The sequence below is a fragment of the Lepus europaeus genome, chromosome 6 (genome assembly GCF_033115175.1).
Source record: "Lepus europaeus isolate LE1 chromosome 6, mLepTim1.pri, whole genome shotgun sequence".
Taxonomy (NCBI): domain Eukaryota; kingdom Metazoa; phylum Chordata; class Mammalia; order Lagomorpha; family Leporidae; genus Lepus; species Lepus europaeus.
In genome coordinates, this window is record NC_084832.1 from 94,573,565 (window position 1) to 94,591,860 (window position 18,296).

The 18,296-nt window shown below is 40.7% G+C and overlaps 1 protein-coding gene across 3 annotated transcripts in view; it reads left to right on the forward strand.

Moving 5' to 3' along the window:
- DCP1B (decapping mRNA 1B) overlaps positions 1-18,296 on the forward strand; it is a 49,407-nt gene that overhangs the window by 21,622 nt on the left and 9,489 nt on the right. For all 3 annotated transcript variants that reach the window (XR_009866223.1, XM_062194602.1, XM_062194603.1), the window contains 2 exons: positions 8,655-8,721; positions 11,306-11,441. Coding sequence is in view for 2 of the 3 variants with exons in the window: in XM_062194602.1 (XP_062050586.1) it covers positions 8,655-8,721; positions 11,306-11,441 (203 nt within the window). In the remaining variant the exon portion in view is untranslated. The remainder of the gene's footprint in view (positions 1-8,654; positions 8,722-11,305; positions 11,442-18,296) is intronic.

The following is an 18,296-nucleotide window of genomic DNA, read 5'->3' on the forward strand; positions in this document are numbered from 1 at the left end:
CACCCATCCTCTCTACCTCCCTTCTTTGCTCTTTCCATCTTTCTTTCCTTTGCTCCCTTCCTGAAATATTTTTTGATTGCCTACTGTGTGCCAGGCATTGTCTTATGCTTTGTACTTTTCTAGACCCCAAATGCCTTTTGCATAAATACATGCCGTTTTGCATACAACTTTAGGGATTTCGTTGAACTCCCAAAGGCCTTTAGGGTTGAGAGACATCTTCAAAGTAATTAATTATACAGCTAAAAATATTTTACATTCTTCCCAGGCAGAAACTTAGTATTTGCAGAAGTAACAATATAATACCTTTCTCTTCAAGATCTGCCCAACAATAGAAGATCCTCAAAATAAACTCATTCAAATCACAAGCAATGTGGAATGGGAGATAAGGACTTTGACATTTCATCTCTGTTCAGAATAGGCTCTTGCGCGGTACATGAGAGGAGTGGTTGGTTGCACATGGGAACCTTCAAGAACTCTTTTTAAGCCTGTGCTTCCTAATGAGAAAGAAGGCCACTGGAATTTAAAAATTATAATGTGGTCACTGTATCTTACTTTGTGTCTATAAGCCTCCCTTGCCATTCTAACCAAAAAATTGATCTTTTTAGTACTCACCATTGCTTAGAGAGCTAGTGTGTTCCAATATGTGATTAAGGATTACACATCTACTATGACTTGAGTGATGCAACTTACTGCTCTGACCTTAAATCTAGAATTACTTTTTTGTTCTCTGTCAGTCCTCCACTCATGCTGAAAGGGAGGAGTCTAAACTCTTAAAGGAGATTGTCTATCAAAAGAACTGGCATCTTATCAGTTAGGGGAGGCTCAGGAAAACCTCAAGTAAAGCAGAATTGCACTTTTGAGCTTTGTGGTATCTCTGGTCTCCAGAGTTTTGTTTTTCCTTGTGTTGAGTTGTGATACCTGATAGCTTAGTGAAATATACACCACATCAGCACATAGAAAATATGGGTAAACAGTATTTCTCTTCTCCTGACCACCTCATTTATACAACATCTGCACTTTCATCATAAATAATCAGGAAAATTATATGCAAGGAGTCTTCAAAGAGTTTAAGGAAGATGCACATGATGAATAAATGATGTATGGATTTCAAATATTTTTAGCTCCAAAGTAAACCAATATTTTAATTCTGTTTCTATGAATTTTTTGAAGCCCTGTCATCTAGGACATTTACATGAATCTAGTGGTAAAATATATATACATCTCTAAACTTACTTAACCTCACACTCTGGATCCTTGGAAGAAGAAGAACTCACATGTGTGGTCAAGTCCTGTATGGTGATACACTGCTACTATGTAAGAGTACAATGGAAGTGAATCCACTTTTGTTTTATTCTGAACCGTAAAGCCTCTTAAGATTCTTGGTTTTACCAAGAAAACATCAATATATTCAAATGCTATTTGGATTTATATACGGCAGTTGTGGCTTGGAGATGCACTGTATTTTATATTTTGAATTTGAGAAAACCTAATTTGGCATAGTAGAAGTTTAAATCTTGGCATAGAAAAACTGTATTTCAGTTCATTCGCTTAACTGCTTAATGAATGACATTCCTTTGGTCTCCCTACCCTAACATAGTACTTTGCATATAGTAAGTAGTTATAATGGCTATATTGAGTGGCATGTTTACTCTGTTTTTTAATATTACTGATTTTTAATCCAAAAAATCACAAGAAATTAGTTTCAGATAATCAAGTTCTGGAATCAGGGTTAATTTACTTCTTAAACTAGAGAAGGAAAAATTATGATTGTTCCATGTTCTTAGGGGTTTTAGAGAAAGAAAACAATTTTGGCCAAGAACTAGCATTAGAATTATCCTGTGTACAACCTTAGAGCTCTTGTTTCATTGTAGAACCAAAACATGATTTAACTGTTTACAACATGAAGGGCTTTTGGAAAAGTGATCTCCTATATCCATATTCACAGATTAAAGTCAAAATTTTAAAAGTACAGAAACTCTGACTCACTTGTCTTCGATCAGAAAGTAGCGACAGACTCATTTGACTAGACCATTGCGCTGTAAAATCATGTGTTTTATAGTTAGGCTATTTTCAGCAAAGCTATTTTTGTCATTGTTAAACATTTGATTAAATCATCTGATTCAAATATGAGGAAGTCTGTTTTTTGTTGGAACAAATTTTTGACCTGAAGAAATACTACTTTATGTTTAGCTTAACTGTATCTTTCTCACTAACTGCAATTATACAGAACTGAACTTATTTCTCTCCACTGAGAATCACTTAATAAATTTTCAGTGTGTTGCTGCAATTGACATTTCATATAAACTTTATTATTTTTAAGATAATGTACTACTTGTGCATGTAAGTTTGAGATTATTATCAGACACAATAGATTATAAGATATCAGGATATGAATATCTTCATTTTTTTTTGCTAAAGTACTGTTAGTTATGCCCTGCCCTGTGCTTTTCCATAATGAAGAGAGATGCATGTGGTTTTGTAGGTTTTTGGCATTCTTTGAGCTCTTAGTTGCCAGAGCCTGACAAGTAGTCAATCATGGAGGATGGCATATGGTAAAATTGTAATAATAAATGTACATAAATGAATATATATAAGTGCATACACAGTGTTGGATCAATAGAAAAATATAATCTCTGGGAGCTCATATCCTGCTGACAGGATCCCATCAACATTACTTAATATCCAAGAATATAAATTGTTTGAAGCAAAATAAACTCTTAGTGAAGTTAGCAGGAGACTACAAGGGGCAACGTGAGGAGAATAATCATGCTGTGATCTGCAGTGGAAAGTGTAACCAACTCAGAGAAGATTCTAGCATATCTGGTCCACGATATTTAATTGAATCAGAATATTGATAATTACTGCTACTAGCAATTACAGGGGTTATTGAATGCATAAGAGCTTAGAGTCTTAGATTTCAGTTCAACCCAGCAAACACTTGTTTTGTGTCTATGCAGGTTGTTATGCTGAATGCATTAGCTAAGACCTTGGCTCCAAAAGCTTATAGTCTAATGGAGGGAGCAGATGTGTAAATACTTAATTATTACTTATTTTTGGTACAAAGATAAAGAAAAAAACTGGGAGCAAAGAAAATGTTGGGACTGCTTTGTCCCTGGAAAAGTGAAAAAGATTGGATCCTCAAGGATGAGCACGAACTCAGAGGAGGGGGACAATATTGTAGAGAATCTCTCTTTGATACTCATGGCCTAGGAGATCTTGAGCTTGATCTCCAAGATTATGACCAAAATGAAAGTATAAATTCCAATGGAAAAAAAAAAACAGAATGAGTTGTTCTTATATTTATTAATATCTATGGATTTTTATGCTTCCTAATATTTTTTAAAGTTTATTTGCTGTGTTCTATCTCCTGCCCTAGAACAAAGGTGCTTTTCTCTGATACAAACAAAATCAGGAAGTTAGTGTACAATGAAGGAGATTCCACCTGACTCTAGTGAAGTGGGGAGTCCCGGTTGAAGAGGACAGTGGTTGCTGTGGGGATTAGGGAGGTCTGTTGACATAGCATACATGTGTCATGAATGAGTACTTGGTAAAGTTTAAGTCCATCTTTTACTTTGAAGCTAATGAAGTCTCATTAATAGATGGACAGTATGTGTTAATTTAATACAAATTGGTATACTGCCATAGTTAAGAGGTTTCTCTTTGCGTTAACTTTTTAAGGATAAATTCTAGAAAAAGTAGGGTTGTTTCTACTGTTTAGAGTTTCTACTGTTTCCCCCCAAACGTTTGTAAGTGTTAGTCACCCATCAAATAGAAACTGCTTCTCATCTACTGAGAACCTTGCAGTGTTCCCAGATCACGGGCTCACTGATTTGTGAGGTGCAGTAAAACTATGTCATATGAAAAGAACCAGACCAGGGGCCAAAGATAACACTGCTATGTAGACTCTCTGTGGCCAGTGGCGATTTCGTTTTACAATATGTGTCCGTGTTTGGTCAGCAAAGCTAAGGCAGTGGGTTGAATGAAAGAACATGACTTTAAAAGCATTGAGAAGCACGCCAAAGGCAAGCATTTTTCATGCAAGCATTCCAAATGGGGCAAAGCACACAGTCAGCGGAGAGCTGGCCAGAAGTTGCTGCTCCCCCATCTATGGGCGCCGGGCCCCAGGCTGCACAGTAGCTGCTCCAGCGTGTGCGCTGTAGAGGACTGCCCGTGCTAGCCTTTGTCCCACCTCCCCATCCTCTCTCCCTTGCTTCCATCCTTCCTGCTTTCCGAGCCCTTGTGTGAAAACGACTAATTGCAATCTTTTTCAGCGTGTCTAGAAATCAGTCAAATCTAGAAAGCTTCATGGATTTCATGTGTAAGTCTGAGGGAGGGGCCTATTTCAGAGAAGAGAGTGAACCAGGAGAAATGAGTTCCGCTCCCCAAGTCAGCCTTGTGGATCAGACTCCTCATTGGTCAAAGCTTACAAAGCTGTGCACTCATGGGCCTCTCTTTCTAATTTGCAGGTGTTGGTTGGTCTTTCTGAGTGCAGTAGCTGTGTGTACATCAGTGTGGTCACCCTTCCAAAAGCCTGAACTAGACAAAAAGTACAGGAAATCAAATATTACACCTGAATAAGGCCCCCAACAAGTGTTCACACTAAATGTGTGACTAGTCACTCCATCCTTACATTAAGATCGTCACTCTACTGCTGTGAGATAAACATTAGGAAAGGAATTGGTAAAATTTGGATTATCCTAAAATGCCCAGAAGAGATGTGTGTCGTTTAACACTGCCATGTTTCCCATGGTTTTCCTAGGAAAGAGAACTTATCCACTTTCCCTGATGGATGCTAAGAAAAACACATTTCTGCCCTGCTGAGGAATTAATTACATTATTTTAAAAAAAGAGCATCACCAAGTCAGATATCTGGCCCATTTAAATTTTACTCATATAATTATGATTTTTGATATACTTACAAACTATGGATATATGCCATCTTTTCAAATTTGCATAAATATTAGCATAGACAGATGCTTGTTAAATGGCTACAAGCTATCATTCAAGAGTTAGAGTTGAAAAGTAACTGGGATAAAATACAGAACAAATGATAAATGACTTGAACAAATTGAATAGATTTATTAGAAACATAAATAAAAAATAAATTTATTAGAAACATAAGACAGGGTTAATCCCCAAAAAACATCCAAACTGAATTAAAGTGCTGTGCTAAGAAGAAACAGCTTCAAATCAAAATTTTAATGACACCTGATACTGTCTCTAATGACCCTTTACCTGCCTCTTAAAATTGACCAGCTTTCTATTTTTTCCACTGAAGAACTTAAAAAATTAGAAAAGATCATTATCGAATATAATTGGCTTGCTATCTTGTCTGTGTGTAGCAACAAAATTCAGACACGAAATCTAATATAGAAATTTGAATTTCCATCATCTTTCTCACAGAATGAGAAGGAAAGTAGATTGGTGTTTTGCCATATAAAAGCGATATAATCCTCGCCTGTTGCTTCAAAGATGGTTTAAATGTTTTTAAATTTATTTTTTATTTGAGAGTGTGAGAAAACATTGTGGTTTTTTTTTTTTTTTCTGAGAATTTCCAAAGAATGACATAAATGAAGACATTGGGTTTCTAGGCAAAACTTCACAAATGTGCTGCTGAAAGTCCTGCTTATGTACAAAGAGATGAGTCCTTGGAGTGGGGGAATCACCTTGGCATTTCTAGAACACTTTGAGTAAATTTCACCCTCCTCTTCCCTGTTCCTTACTCCGCAGTGGGGATCTTACCTCCAGGAGAGATGTAGAAATGGTTGAGTTGAGCTTCATGCACCACAGTACCTTTACACGTCCTCTCCGTTTCAGCAGACAGGTGGCTAGGCAGCGGCTGGTATGCTGGCTGAACAAGGGCTCGAAGCATTGTCAGTTTCCAGTTGTGTACAAAACAGGGTGATTTTTAAAGCTAAACAAATACCCTGCAGGTGATCTTTTCTCCTTGTAACTTTTTAAGACTGAGAAACTATTCCTGCAATGTCACTTCAGTGCCACAAAAGTTTACGTGACCATATGACATTGCTGCAAATTGATGTTTCAGTAACTACTTTACGTTTTAGAATTCTAAAACCACACTTTCCTTATTGGCTCTTTTCTGCCTTGTCTTTCTCTCTCTTCCCTGCTAAGCCTGTGCAGGGATAGGCCTCTCCCCTGGTGACTCTACAGGAAAACTTGGATTGAAAGGAGAAGGTAGTGGTTCCTGTCAGCCTGTCAGCTCATCACCTCCCTACGGCATGCTGAGCTCTGGGTTTTATATATCACCACGAGCTGCTCTGATATGCCCTCTTGTGTGTAAGGGCGATAGGCTTGACCGGGGGCCTGGTAGCCCCTGGGCCCAAGGGGCCGAAAACTGCAGCTGGAAGGTGCACTTTGATGGAATTCACTGCCCCTTTCCCAGCGGAATGCGGCTCAAGTTGCAAAACTATTTTAGGGGGAAAAAAATGAGGCTCGGTGTTGCATCGTATCTTGTTGCCCCCTTTCAGGAGCCAGGACTGTTGGTAAACGTGCTTCATTTCTTGGCAATTTAAACTTTTTCAAAGGGACCGTCAACTGGGATAAGAACAGTTATTTCAAAATGGTCCCACTTTAATTCTAAAACCATGCTATCTGTGAGATAAATGGTTGGGTCCTAAAGCACTCTCCACAGTGTCTTAAATACTTGCTCAAACGCAGCCTCTCTCGGCCCTGCTTTGCCGTTCGAGGGCTGGAAATCGTGGGTGCTTCCTCCCTGACTGCGTGGAGTCACCTCACGGCAGCGACTTGGAGAGACTGCTCTCCCGTTTGTGCCAGCAATTTCCTTGTCATCCTCGCCTTAGGAGAACCTTAGGGTAAACGCCACAAATGTGTCACCTCAAAAAAAATGACACCCGAACTGTTTCTACTCCACTGATGGGACACCACTGGCTGGGCTCCCCCCCTGCCTTGGGGCCTCCAGTTTCCTAGCTGTGCTGTGGGTTTTTTTCCCTCTTGCTACCACCTTTCTCTTCTGATGCTTTTGGAAAACTCGGTCTCCAAGGGAGAAAGTTTGCACTGTAACCAAAAAAAAATATTTAAACAATAAAAAAACACCACACAAACACCAAAAAGCAGAGCAGGCTCCTGGTGTTGTAGCTAAGGTTAAGGCGCCGGCACACATATTCACACATATGCAGAATTCTAAAGTGGTCGAATGTGCACGTGTCCTGTAAGAGCATCAGGGTTAGTGTGTAGGACTCTGCTAGGGAATCGGAGTTGGAGGTGGCGGACTGCAAACAACCTGGAATGTGAAGTCTCGAGGTACACATTTAATGGTCTTGAGATGAAAGAATTTTGTTTTGATGGAAACGCTCTCATAGCACATCAGCTTCAGAACTCAGATGTTCCTGTTTTCTAGAAAAGCTTGTCCGTCTGCCAGGGAGGGGTGTGTGTATTTCTGTCAAAGAGTGTTGTGCTCTCCTGGCCCCTGTAGGTAAACGAGCTGCATGTCCCTGAGACACCGATCATTACAGAAACAAGTTAGTGATTCAGCTTCCCAAATTCCTCTTAAAGACCTCTGCCTAAAATAGCACTAAAGAGACATTGCTTAGACCTTTTGATATTTGAATCATTACTGACGAGAAGCAGAAATTTCAAGCCTACATGTGGGTCAGGTAAGCAAGAGAAAAAGGTGGTGCAGTTAGAACATTGTAGCTGTTTTTATGACAAAATAATGTAACTGAATGTTTTGAAAGATTACATTTAAAAACTTTTCCATTTTAAAAGTACATTTGTTGTTTTTGTTTCCCTGTTAATATTGCTACTATTTTCAATAAAGACTTTTAAAATATATGCAGGCAGTGAATTATTTACATGGTTATTACCACCAGATTCTCAACTGGACAACTCCAAATATATTTTGGCACAATTTCAGCCTTTACTATAAGGATGATATAGACACATACAGAATTTACTGTACACTCAGGTAAAGATCAGTAAATCATCAATAGCAGCTATGTGATACCATACTGTTTTTATCACTAAATGATTAAATCATCATTATCATATCTAATCTCTCAACGGTTGTAAATTTTCTGTTATAGACATTTTGAAGTCAGAAATTTATTATTCTATTTTTTCCTGTACCCCATTCCAACTTATAGCTTACAAAGCCAAGTTTTCAGTTAACATATTCCTGAGAGAAGAAGGGAGGGTGGTTTCTAGGCATAATTTGAGCATCAGATTTCTGAATATTTAAAAATAAAGATGGAATGTGTTCATGAAATGTGCAAATGGAGTACAGAAACAATGACGTCTTGAAGCCAGGAAGTTTAGAAATTCTGAGTTCATTTTCAATCTGTGTTCATTTGCTTGAGAGGCATTTATCAAATGCTTGTTGTGTTCAGGTGCTAAATTTTTAAGGAAAACACATTTCATTAGACGTATGCATATCTCTGTGTATGTGTGTGTGTGTGCGTTTACATGTGCATGTAGATTTCCCTGTGGGCTTAAAAAATTCCAATGCTAGATTTTTAAGCTTTAACTTCAATGATTGGTTTCATTTATTCAGTTTTATTGAATAAATTCATTCAATACAGAATTTATTATTTCTTTCCCCTAAAGCTGGAAAAGGAGTTTTTTTCCATGTTGTAGTCTGGGAGATGCTCATAATTTATTGGCTGTGTTTTTTGCAGTGTCCATTTATGGAATTTGGTTTTATGATAAGGAAGAATGCCAAAGAATTGCGGAGCTTATGAAGAAGTAAGTGCTGAAAGCTAAATATTTTTCAGGCCCTGGTGCTTTTGTTTGTATTCCTAAGTGTATGCAACTACACTGTAATCTTAACAGAATAGATCTCTTACAGCGGCCCTTTCACAGTGGGCAGGGAAATGTTTAACACTGCTTAAATGAAAAACTGACATTAGAAATGACTTGCTATATTTTCACTGCGTAAAATTTATCATCTCAAGTGACTCAACTCATTTTTCTCTGCCTGTGGGAAATATATACAAGTATAATATAAATTGTTCCAGATGGCAATTCTTCTTAATATTTTCCTCATTCGTAAATTAGCAGTTTTTGCTTTGAAAAGTTCTCAATATGTCAGAGCAGTCAAAAGAACATTCACAGGGGGCCAGTGCTGCAGTGCTGCGGTTAGGCTGCCACTTTCAACTCCAGCATCCCATTATCTTAGCGCCGGTTTGAGTCCTGGCTGCTCCGCTTCCGATCCAGCTCCCTGCTAATGCACCTGGGAAGGCAGCAGAGAATAGCCCAAGGGCTTGGGCCCCTGCCACCCACACAGGAAACCCAGATGGAGTTCCTGGCTCCTGGCTTCAGTGAACCGAAGATGGAAGATCTTTGCCTTTGTTTCTCCTTCTCTCTCTCTCTGTCACTCTGCCTTTCAAATAGATAAATCTTTAAAAAAGAACAGTTGGAGCCCTCCTAAAAGGTTATTCAGATTCTCTAAATCTTCTATTTCCTTTCTATCCTAAATGCTTTCCTTTAACTCTCCAGCCATGTTTATAGAAGCTCCAAATTTTCTCCCTACTTTGGATAGTCTTTATTTTCAACCATTTTTCACATTTCCGGGTGAATATCAATTTGCTCAGTAGATAATCTTTCCACCCCCATCACTACCACTCTTCTAATGTCATGTTACACCATGATTTGTCCCATTCTGCATTTTGGGGAACTTTGAAATGAACTGTCTGGGTTTTCCACTCTTGGCTTCCCTGATTGCATTGAGAGGAGGGCCCAGGTAAGCTTGTTGTCTGCTCTTTGAGTGGCTGGTAGGCCCCAGGCTGCACACTGTGAGGCGGTTATTTCCATGCTATTTGTGGGGATGGATTAGAGCCTCAGAATGAAATGAGTTCCTGCACATGTGGTGCTCAGCCTGGGCCACACACAGGATGGCTGCTGCCTAGGTGGATGTGACAGTGCAGCTGTCTGCCAGAGAACCAATTTCCACTCTAAATCCTGGGGTGACAAAATGACTAACAAGTGACCCCAAGGAAATGAAAACTAAGGAACGCCTTTTAATAAGTAAGAATCCTGAAAATGTAGCTTGTGAGAGCTAATTTTAGGTGAGTAGCTCAGTTGCAGATGGTGATTAAGTGTATTCATGTTGGTGTTTACTGTTGTAACAGCCAGTTCCTAGAACATGCACATTATTGTAAACTGTGCAGTGGACAACAGCAGAATTTCATGTAGATTAAAAAGTACCCTGTAGCTCAGCCAAGAAGCTGTGCTAAAATGAGCTGCGTTCTGCAGCAAGTGCTTAACAGCTCGGGCAGGAAATTGATTATTTACTAGCAATAAGCAGCTGATTTGTATGAAACCTCTTACCCAGTTAGAAGTGAATCAGTAAATTCTCAGGACCCCCCCCCCCCCTTCTCTCTGTATCTCTCTCTCTTTCCCCCCTCCCCCACCATGAACTTAAGGGCAATGATAAAAGAATCTGAGTTGAAAGTCAAAGCAACAACAGGAAAATCCATTTCTCCACATCACTCTGCAGCACGTAAGCGGGGTCTCCCAGAGTTCACAGAAGGTGTAGTGTGTAAAAGCTGTGCATACCTTTCAACATTTTTGCACCAAAATGAACATCTCTGAATTCTGATTTCCACTAACTTCTTGAAGTCCCCTTAATGAGGCAGGCTAGCTTCTTATCAATCCTCCTTTCAGGGCAACCAAAGACACTCATTTTCTGAGCAGTTTTCTAACTGTCCCTCTTCTCATAACTGGAACGGAACCTTCCCTGTGTTTCTAAACTACCAGCGAAGCCCAGGATCCCTGCTGCTGGAATCAATGTTGCCTTGGACCCAGGCACTCTGGAATGAGGGGAGGAGAGGCTGTGTTTGGCCCACAGTTCCCTCAGTGTTTGGGGACACCAGATTGGGTGGCCTCAATAATTAAGGACGGTGTCCTTTCAAGTGTTCTGAGAGTTGGCCAATTATCTTCATCAGAAGGTGGATTTTTGAGACTTTCAGGCCACAGTCCATCTCTGTTGCACAACTTACCTCTGCCTGTGCAGTGTGAAAACAGCCACAAGCAATACGGAAACAAAGGAGCTTGGCAGCGTTAGCAGCATTCTTTGGGACACAGGCGATGAGCATGGGTGGTGGGCTCAGTGTGGCCCACAGGTAAGAGCTACTGACCCACATGTTTCACCTATGTGATTGGTGAACCCAGGGCCCCAGCTCTCAGTTGCCTTTGAATTCCTGAGCAGCCTTATTTCTGATAGGGTTGTAACAGAATTAAAAACAATTGCAAGAGAATTGGGATGGCTTGAAAACCACCTGTCTTGAGTGGATCTTCCTTGTGTGGACTTTGCCCTCTGTTTTTCTAGCCTGACTCAGTATGAACAGTTGAAAGCCTGCCAGGGGACTGGAGCAGGAGCCTCCCCAGTTCTCCCCAGCTCAGGGGAGGGCAAGGAAGTGGATATCCTACGCATGCTCACCAAGGCCAAGGATGAGTACACTAAGGTGAGTGTTTGCGCTGCCTTGTCATCCACACTCAAATCCCAGTGAGAACACTGTCCTTCAGAAAGCCTGAGAGCTGCTCACGTACAACCGTATGAGAAATAAAATGAAGACCATTTGCTTTCAAGCGATTCAAAGGGAGCCTAGGAAATCATTAGCCTTGTCATAGCGCACAGTATCCAGGACCTCAGCTCTTACTTGGCTTCTTTGAGTTCCTAACCAGTCTTATTTAAACTGCGTAATTTAAAGAATGTATTTGAAATAGCAACAAAGGACTGTGGGAGTCTTTGTAATAAAACTCACAAAAAATGGGCAAAACTCATTTTTTGTATGAGGAAAACTTTTTTTTTGAAGATTTATTTTTTATTTACTTGAAAGGCAGAGTTAGAGAGGGGGAGCGGGAGGGGGGAGAGGAGGGAGAGAAAGAGAGAGAAAGAGAAAGATCTTGAGAGATTTTCCATCTGCTGGTGCACTCCCCAAATGGCTGCAATGGCTGGGGCTGGGTCAGGCCAAAGCCAGGAGCCCAGAACAATTTCTGGGTCTCTCCCATGGGTGCAGGGACCCAAGCACTTGGGTCATCTTCTGCTGCCTTCCCAGGCACATTAGCAGGGAGCTGGATTGGAAGTGGAACAGCTGGGCTTGAACTGACACCCATATAGGATGCTGTCGCAGGCAGAGACTTAACCTTTAAATACTCATGAAAGGCATAAAAAATAGACTTGAACTATAGGAAATACATGCCCTGTTCTTGGATCAGAAGAGTCAACGTAGAGGTCTCAGTTCTCTGAAATCTGTAAGTTTAAGGTGATCCCCAAACAAATACCAGTCTGCTTTCTTTCTTCCCTGGAGCCAGACAAGTTGATTGTAAGGTTCGTGTGGAGAAGGATATGAGGGAGAGTAGCTGGGAAAACCCTGACAAAGAAGAGCCACACTCTGGCGGTAGGGGATGGAGGTGAGGGATATGAGGGGAAGGTGAGGTAAGTGAGGGTGGGGGAGGGGAATAAGCCCCACCTGGTATTAAAAGATTGACATGTGCACAGTGTCACACAGTGTGAGACTAGCATTTGGCCTTGAGATTAAGCCACCCTAAAAAGGACACCCCCATTCCCACATGAGAGTCCCTGGCTTTCATTCCCAGCCCTGTTTCCTGATTCTAGCTTCCTGTGCTGCAGAGCCTGTGGGGCGGACACCTGGATTGTTTTCTGGTTCCTGGCTTTGGCCTGGCCCAGCTCTGCTATTACAGGCATCCGGGGGGTGACCTAGCAACTACAGGCTCTGTCTAGCACTTACATACACTGAGTCCCTGTCTCTCTGACTCTCAGATAAAAAATTAAAAAGAAGAAGAAATTTTAAAAGAGAATAATCTCTTCTAAAACACAAACACACCAAATAGTATGGATTAACTGGTTGTACTGGTATTAAAAAAAAAAAAAACTGATAGACTAGTAGGACAGATAAGTAAGTACAGAATTAGACTATACACACACACACACACATATTTATATATATGGCATTTACAATATGATAAATGTGGCAACCTCAAATCAGCTATTTGAATGGGTTTTAAATAAATGGGGCAACTGATAGCCATTTGGAAAAATACAGAATTGACTCTGTACTTCATCCTAAATACAAGATAAATTCCAAATGTGTTAGAACTTTAAATGTAAAAATAGAACCATTTAGTTACTAGAAAACTTACATGGATTTCTTTGTAAACTAGGAAAAGGGAGATCTTTACCTATGCCTTAAAAACCCAAAAGTGACTAATTCAGCTACATAAAAATAAAATAAAAAAGTGATGATTTTGCAAGGTTTTAAAAACAAAAGTGGTCTGGCATAGTGTGTTAAGCTGCAGCCTGCAACACCAGCATCCCATATGAGTTAGGGTTTCGGCACCAGCTGCTCTGCTTCCAATCCAGCTCCCTGCTAATGTGTCTGGGAAAGCCCCCAGAAGGTGGCCTGAGCATGTGAGCCCTTGTTACCCACATGGGAGGTCCGGATGGAGTGGCCTTTTGGGGAGTGAACCAGCAGATGGAAGCTCTCTTTTTCTCTCTGTCTTTCCCTCTCTCTAACTCTGCCTTTCCAATAAGTAAATACATCTTTAAAAAAAAATTTTTACTTATTTGAAAGGCAGAGTTTCAGAGAGAGAGAGAAAAAAAGAGAGAAAGAGAGGTCTTCATCCCCTAGTTCAATCCCCAAGTAGCTGCAACAGCTGGAACTGGGCCAATCTGAAGCAGATTCTATAGTATGGGATGCCAGTGTCACAGCAGCTGCTTAACCCTCTTGGCCACATGCCAGCCTCTAAACTGGATTTCTCAGATTGTTTCAAACTGTAGAGTACTTTTCTGTTTTGTTAAGTTTTTATTTTTTAATTGAAAAATAAAAATTTTATGAATTTAGGTTTATGATATTGACTTAATGCATTTATTGTAGAATGGCTAAACCAAGCTGATGTATATGTATTATTCTCACATACTTGTTTTTTGTAACAAGAACACTTAAAATCTGCTTTTAGCAACTTCCAAATGCATAATATATTGTTATTAATTGTGATCACAGTAGATCTCTTGAATTTATTCCTGCTAACTGGAATTTTGTATTCCTTGACCAACATCCCCAGTCCCACAGCCTCCAGACTCTGATAACCACTGGTCTCCTCTCTGCTTCTAGGAGTTCAACCTTTTTAGATTCCAAACGTAAGATAGGGTCACATGGTATCTGTCTCTCTGTACCTGGCTTATTTCACATAATAAAACGTCTGCCAGGTTTATCCACGTTGCCAAACACGCCAGGATTTCCTCTTTTGTGAAGGCCCAATAGTGTTGTATTGTGTGTATACACCACATTTTCTTTATGCTTTCATCCACTAATGGATACTTAGGTTGATTCCAAATCTTGGTTATTGAGAATAATGCTGCAGTGACCATGGGAGTACAGATATATCTTTGACAGGCTGACTTCAGATTCTGTGGGTGAATATCCTGTGGTAGAATTGCTGGATCACGTGGTAGATCTATTTTTAACTCTGTGGGGAGCCCCCATACTGTTTTCCACAGTGTCTACTAATTTACATTCCTACCACCAGTGTGCAAGGATTCCCTTTCCTCTACATTCTCGCCAGCACCTTTTATCTTTTTTTTTTTTTTTAAGATTTATTTATTTATTTGAAAGGCAGAGTTACAGAGAGATAGAGAGGTTTTCCATCCACTGGTTCACTTCCCAAATGGCCACAATGGCCAGAGCTGGTCCAATCCAAAGGTAGGAGCCAGGTGCTTCTTCCAGGTCTCCCACACAGGTGCATGGGCCCAAGCACTTGAGCCATCTTCTGCTGCTTTCCCAGACCATAGCAGAAAGCTGGATCGGAAGTGGAGCAGCTGGACCCATATGGGATGCTGGCACTGCAGGCATGGCTTTACATACTACGCCACAGTGCCAGCCCCTGCATGGTTTTGATTTGCATTTCCCTGATGATTAGTAATAATGAGAATTTTTCATGTACCTTTCAGCCATTTGTATATCTTCTTTTGATAAATGTCTGATCAGTTCTGTTGCCCATTTTTTAACCAGGTTGTTTTCTTACCATTGACTTTCTTATCTATCTGGATATTCACCCTCTGTCAGATGTGTGGTTTGCGAATATTATCTCCCAGTCCATAGGTTGTCTCTAACGCTGTTAATTCCTCCTCTGCTGTGCAGACATTTTTAGTTTTACATAATCCCATGTGTCTGTTGCTTTGGTGACCAGACCAGTGTCCTGGAACTCTTCCCCTGTGTTTTTCTCTGGTAGTTTTACAGTTTCTAGACATGGTTTTTTATACATTTATTATTTGAAAGGCAAATAACAGAGTGAGAAGGAGAGAGAGGGGGTGGGGGAGAGAGAATCTTCCATCTGCTTGTTCACTCCCCAGATGGCCACAGTAGCCAGGGCTGAGCCAGACAGAAGCCAGGAACTCCATCTTGATCTCCCATGTGGGTGATAGGAGTACTTGAGCCATCATCCCTGCCTTCCCAGGCACATTAGCAGGGAGCTGTATCAGAAAGGAGCTGACGGGACTTGAACTGGCACTCAGATATGGGATGCCTGAATCCGAGGTGGTGACTTAGCCACTATACCACAAGGCCCCTCTCCCTTTCACCCAGTCTTACATTTAAGTCTCTTAAATTTATGGAATTCCTAAGAAGTAAAAGGAGGAAAAATTTTGAACTAGACGTGTGTGATGCTGGTTAAGTCTAGTGACACCATATACAACTTTTTGCAGAAAGTTAATAAAATAATTTGAAAAGCTTATTTTGGCCAGTATTTTATGCTTTCTCCTCTGAGGAACAACTTTCTATGAATCTGCATGAAAGTAGCATCAATGTTAATTTGACTTATATAACTGGATATATCTTATATATCTGGATTTTCCTGTTACCTCCTTCCAATTCAGTTTATAGTTGAGATACAAATGATAATAAAATAACTAAAGTTCAAGAAGAAAAAGAACCAGGGCCAGAAATTACCTATACTGTGTAGGTAGGCTCTGAGTGTTCAGAAGTTGGTTATTTTATATCTGTGGTTTAAGACAAGAATTAAATGTTTTTTGTCTAGTTCTATCTGTGACTTATTTATGAAATTAAGGGAATTAAATCTTTGCTGTTTGATGAGAAAAATAAAAAAAAGTATAAAAGAGAAAAAGAAAGGGTAGGCATTTGGCCTAGCTATTGAGATACCGCTTAGGAGGCCAGTGTCCCACATCAGTTACCTGGGTTTGATTTCCTGTCTCCAGCTCCTGACTGCAGCTTCCTGCTAGTGCACACCCTGGGAGCAGTGGTATGGCTCAAATAGTTGAGTTCCTGCTATCCACCAGGGAGACCTGGATTGAGTTCCCAGCTCCCAGCCTCAGCCCCCTGACCTCAGCTGGGGCTGGTGAAGGCATTTGAGGAGTGACCCAGACACTGGGGGAGCGGGCGTTCTCTCTCCCTTCCTCTTTCCCTCCCTCCCTCCCTCCCTCAACTAAGAGGGAGAAAAGGAGGAAGGAAGAGAAAAAAAAAAAAAAAATATATATATATATATATATATACACAGTGGATACTATTCAGCCATTAAAAGGGTAAAATCCTCTCGATCTGGAGGACATCACGTTAAATGAAATGAGCCCCACACAGAAAGACATATACCACATCTCACTTACAGGTGGAACCTGAAAAAGTTACCGTCATTGACATAGAGTAGAATAAGGTTATCAGGGCCGGGGAGAGGCGGTGGGAGGAGCATGGGAAATCGGACAATGAGTGCAAAGTTGCAGAGATGAGATCTGGTGTCCATTGCATAGTAGGAGACTGTAGTTAACAAGAACGGATTCTAAATTTCCAAATAGCTAGAGAAGGTTTTTGAATGCCCTTGTCAGAAAGAAACTATAAATGTATGATGCGATGGGTATTCTGAGTACCCTGATTGACCATTACAAGTATTCATGTATCAAAATGTCACATAGTGCCCCATAAATATATCCAATTATTACATGTTAATTAAAAATAGAAAAAGAAACCACATGTAATCCTATAACCCAAACATATTTACTTTTAACACTTTTGGTATTACTTTATTTCAGGCTTTTATTGGCACAATTGTGTCTGTGTATGATAAGATGAGATTGTGTGGTATAATTTTGAGGCTTTAAAGAAATGCCTCAGGTTCTCTATGAAGAATATTGTATGCTTTCTTTTTTTTTAGTGGGATTTTTCCCTCTAAGTATTTGAAAATTATTTTGGTTGGGAGAAGCATAGAAAATTAAGCAACTAGAAAATGAACTGTAAACTATTGAAGTAAATGCTATTTAATTCTGAGCAATTTGATAAAGAGGGAATAGCTTTTACATAAAAGCCAGGCTTCCCGCATAGGTTGATCATTGCAGTGACACAGAAAAGAGCTTCTTGAGATACACTCTAATGAGAAAAAGTATTAAATTTTTTTAAAAATGAAGATGAAGAGACAAAGCAGAGGCCTGCCACAGCTCAGAGTTAAGCTGCCTCCTGTGACACCACCATCCTATATCCAGTTCTGGCCGCTCCACTTCCCATCCAGCCCCCTGCTAATGCATCTGGGAAAGCAATGGAGGATGGCCCAAGTGCTTGGGCCCCTGCCACTCACTTAGGAGACCCTGCAGGAGCTCCATGCTCCTGGCTGCTTCAGCCTGGCCCACTCACTGCTGTTGTGGCCATTTGGGGAGTGAACCAACAGATGGAAGATGTCTTTGTGTGTGTGTGTGTGTGTGTGTGTCTCATTGACTTTCAAATACATACATAATTTAAAAAAAAAGAGAGAGAGAAAGCAACATATTGGCCCCTATGGCTATGGGTGTGGGGAAGGTGGGAAAATCTGTTTCTCTTTGCTTGAACTCCAGCTTCCCTGAAGAAGTCCAGGGAGTGGCAGTTCACTTTCTTTTACCAGTAGGGGGAAGTTACAGGCTTTCCATGCTCACCTTCTGCAAGTGGCTATATCTTTTTTTTTTTTTTAAGATTTATTTATTTATGTGAAAGAGTTACACAGAGAGAGAGGGAGAGGCAGAGAGGGAGAGATATCTTCCATCTGCTGGTTCACTCTCCAGTTGGCCTCAACGGCCAGAGCTGTGCTGATCCTGTGCCAGGAGCCTCTTCCGGGTCTCCCATGTAGGTGCAGGGGCCCAAGCACTCAGGCCATCTCCTACTGCTTTTCCAGGCCATAGCAGAGAGCTAGATCGAAAGTGGAGCAGCCGGGACTGGAACTGGCGTCCATATGGGATGCCGGCACTGCAGGCGGTGGCTTTACCCACTACGCCACAGCGGTGGTTGTATCTTAAGGCTGAATTCTTGTGTTGTCTTGGTCATCCACAT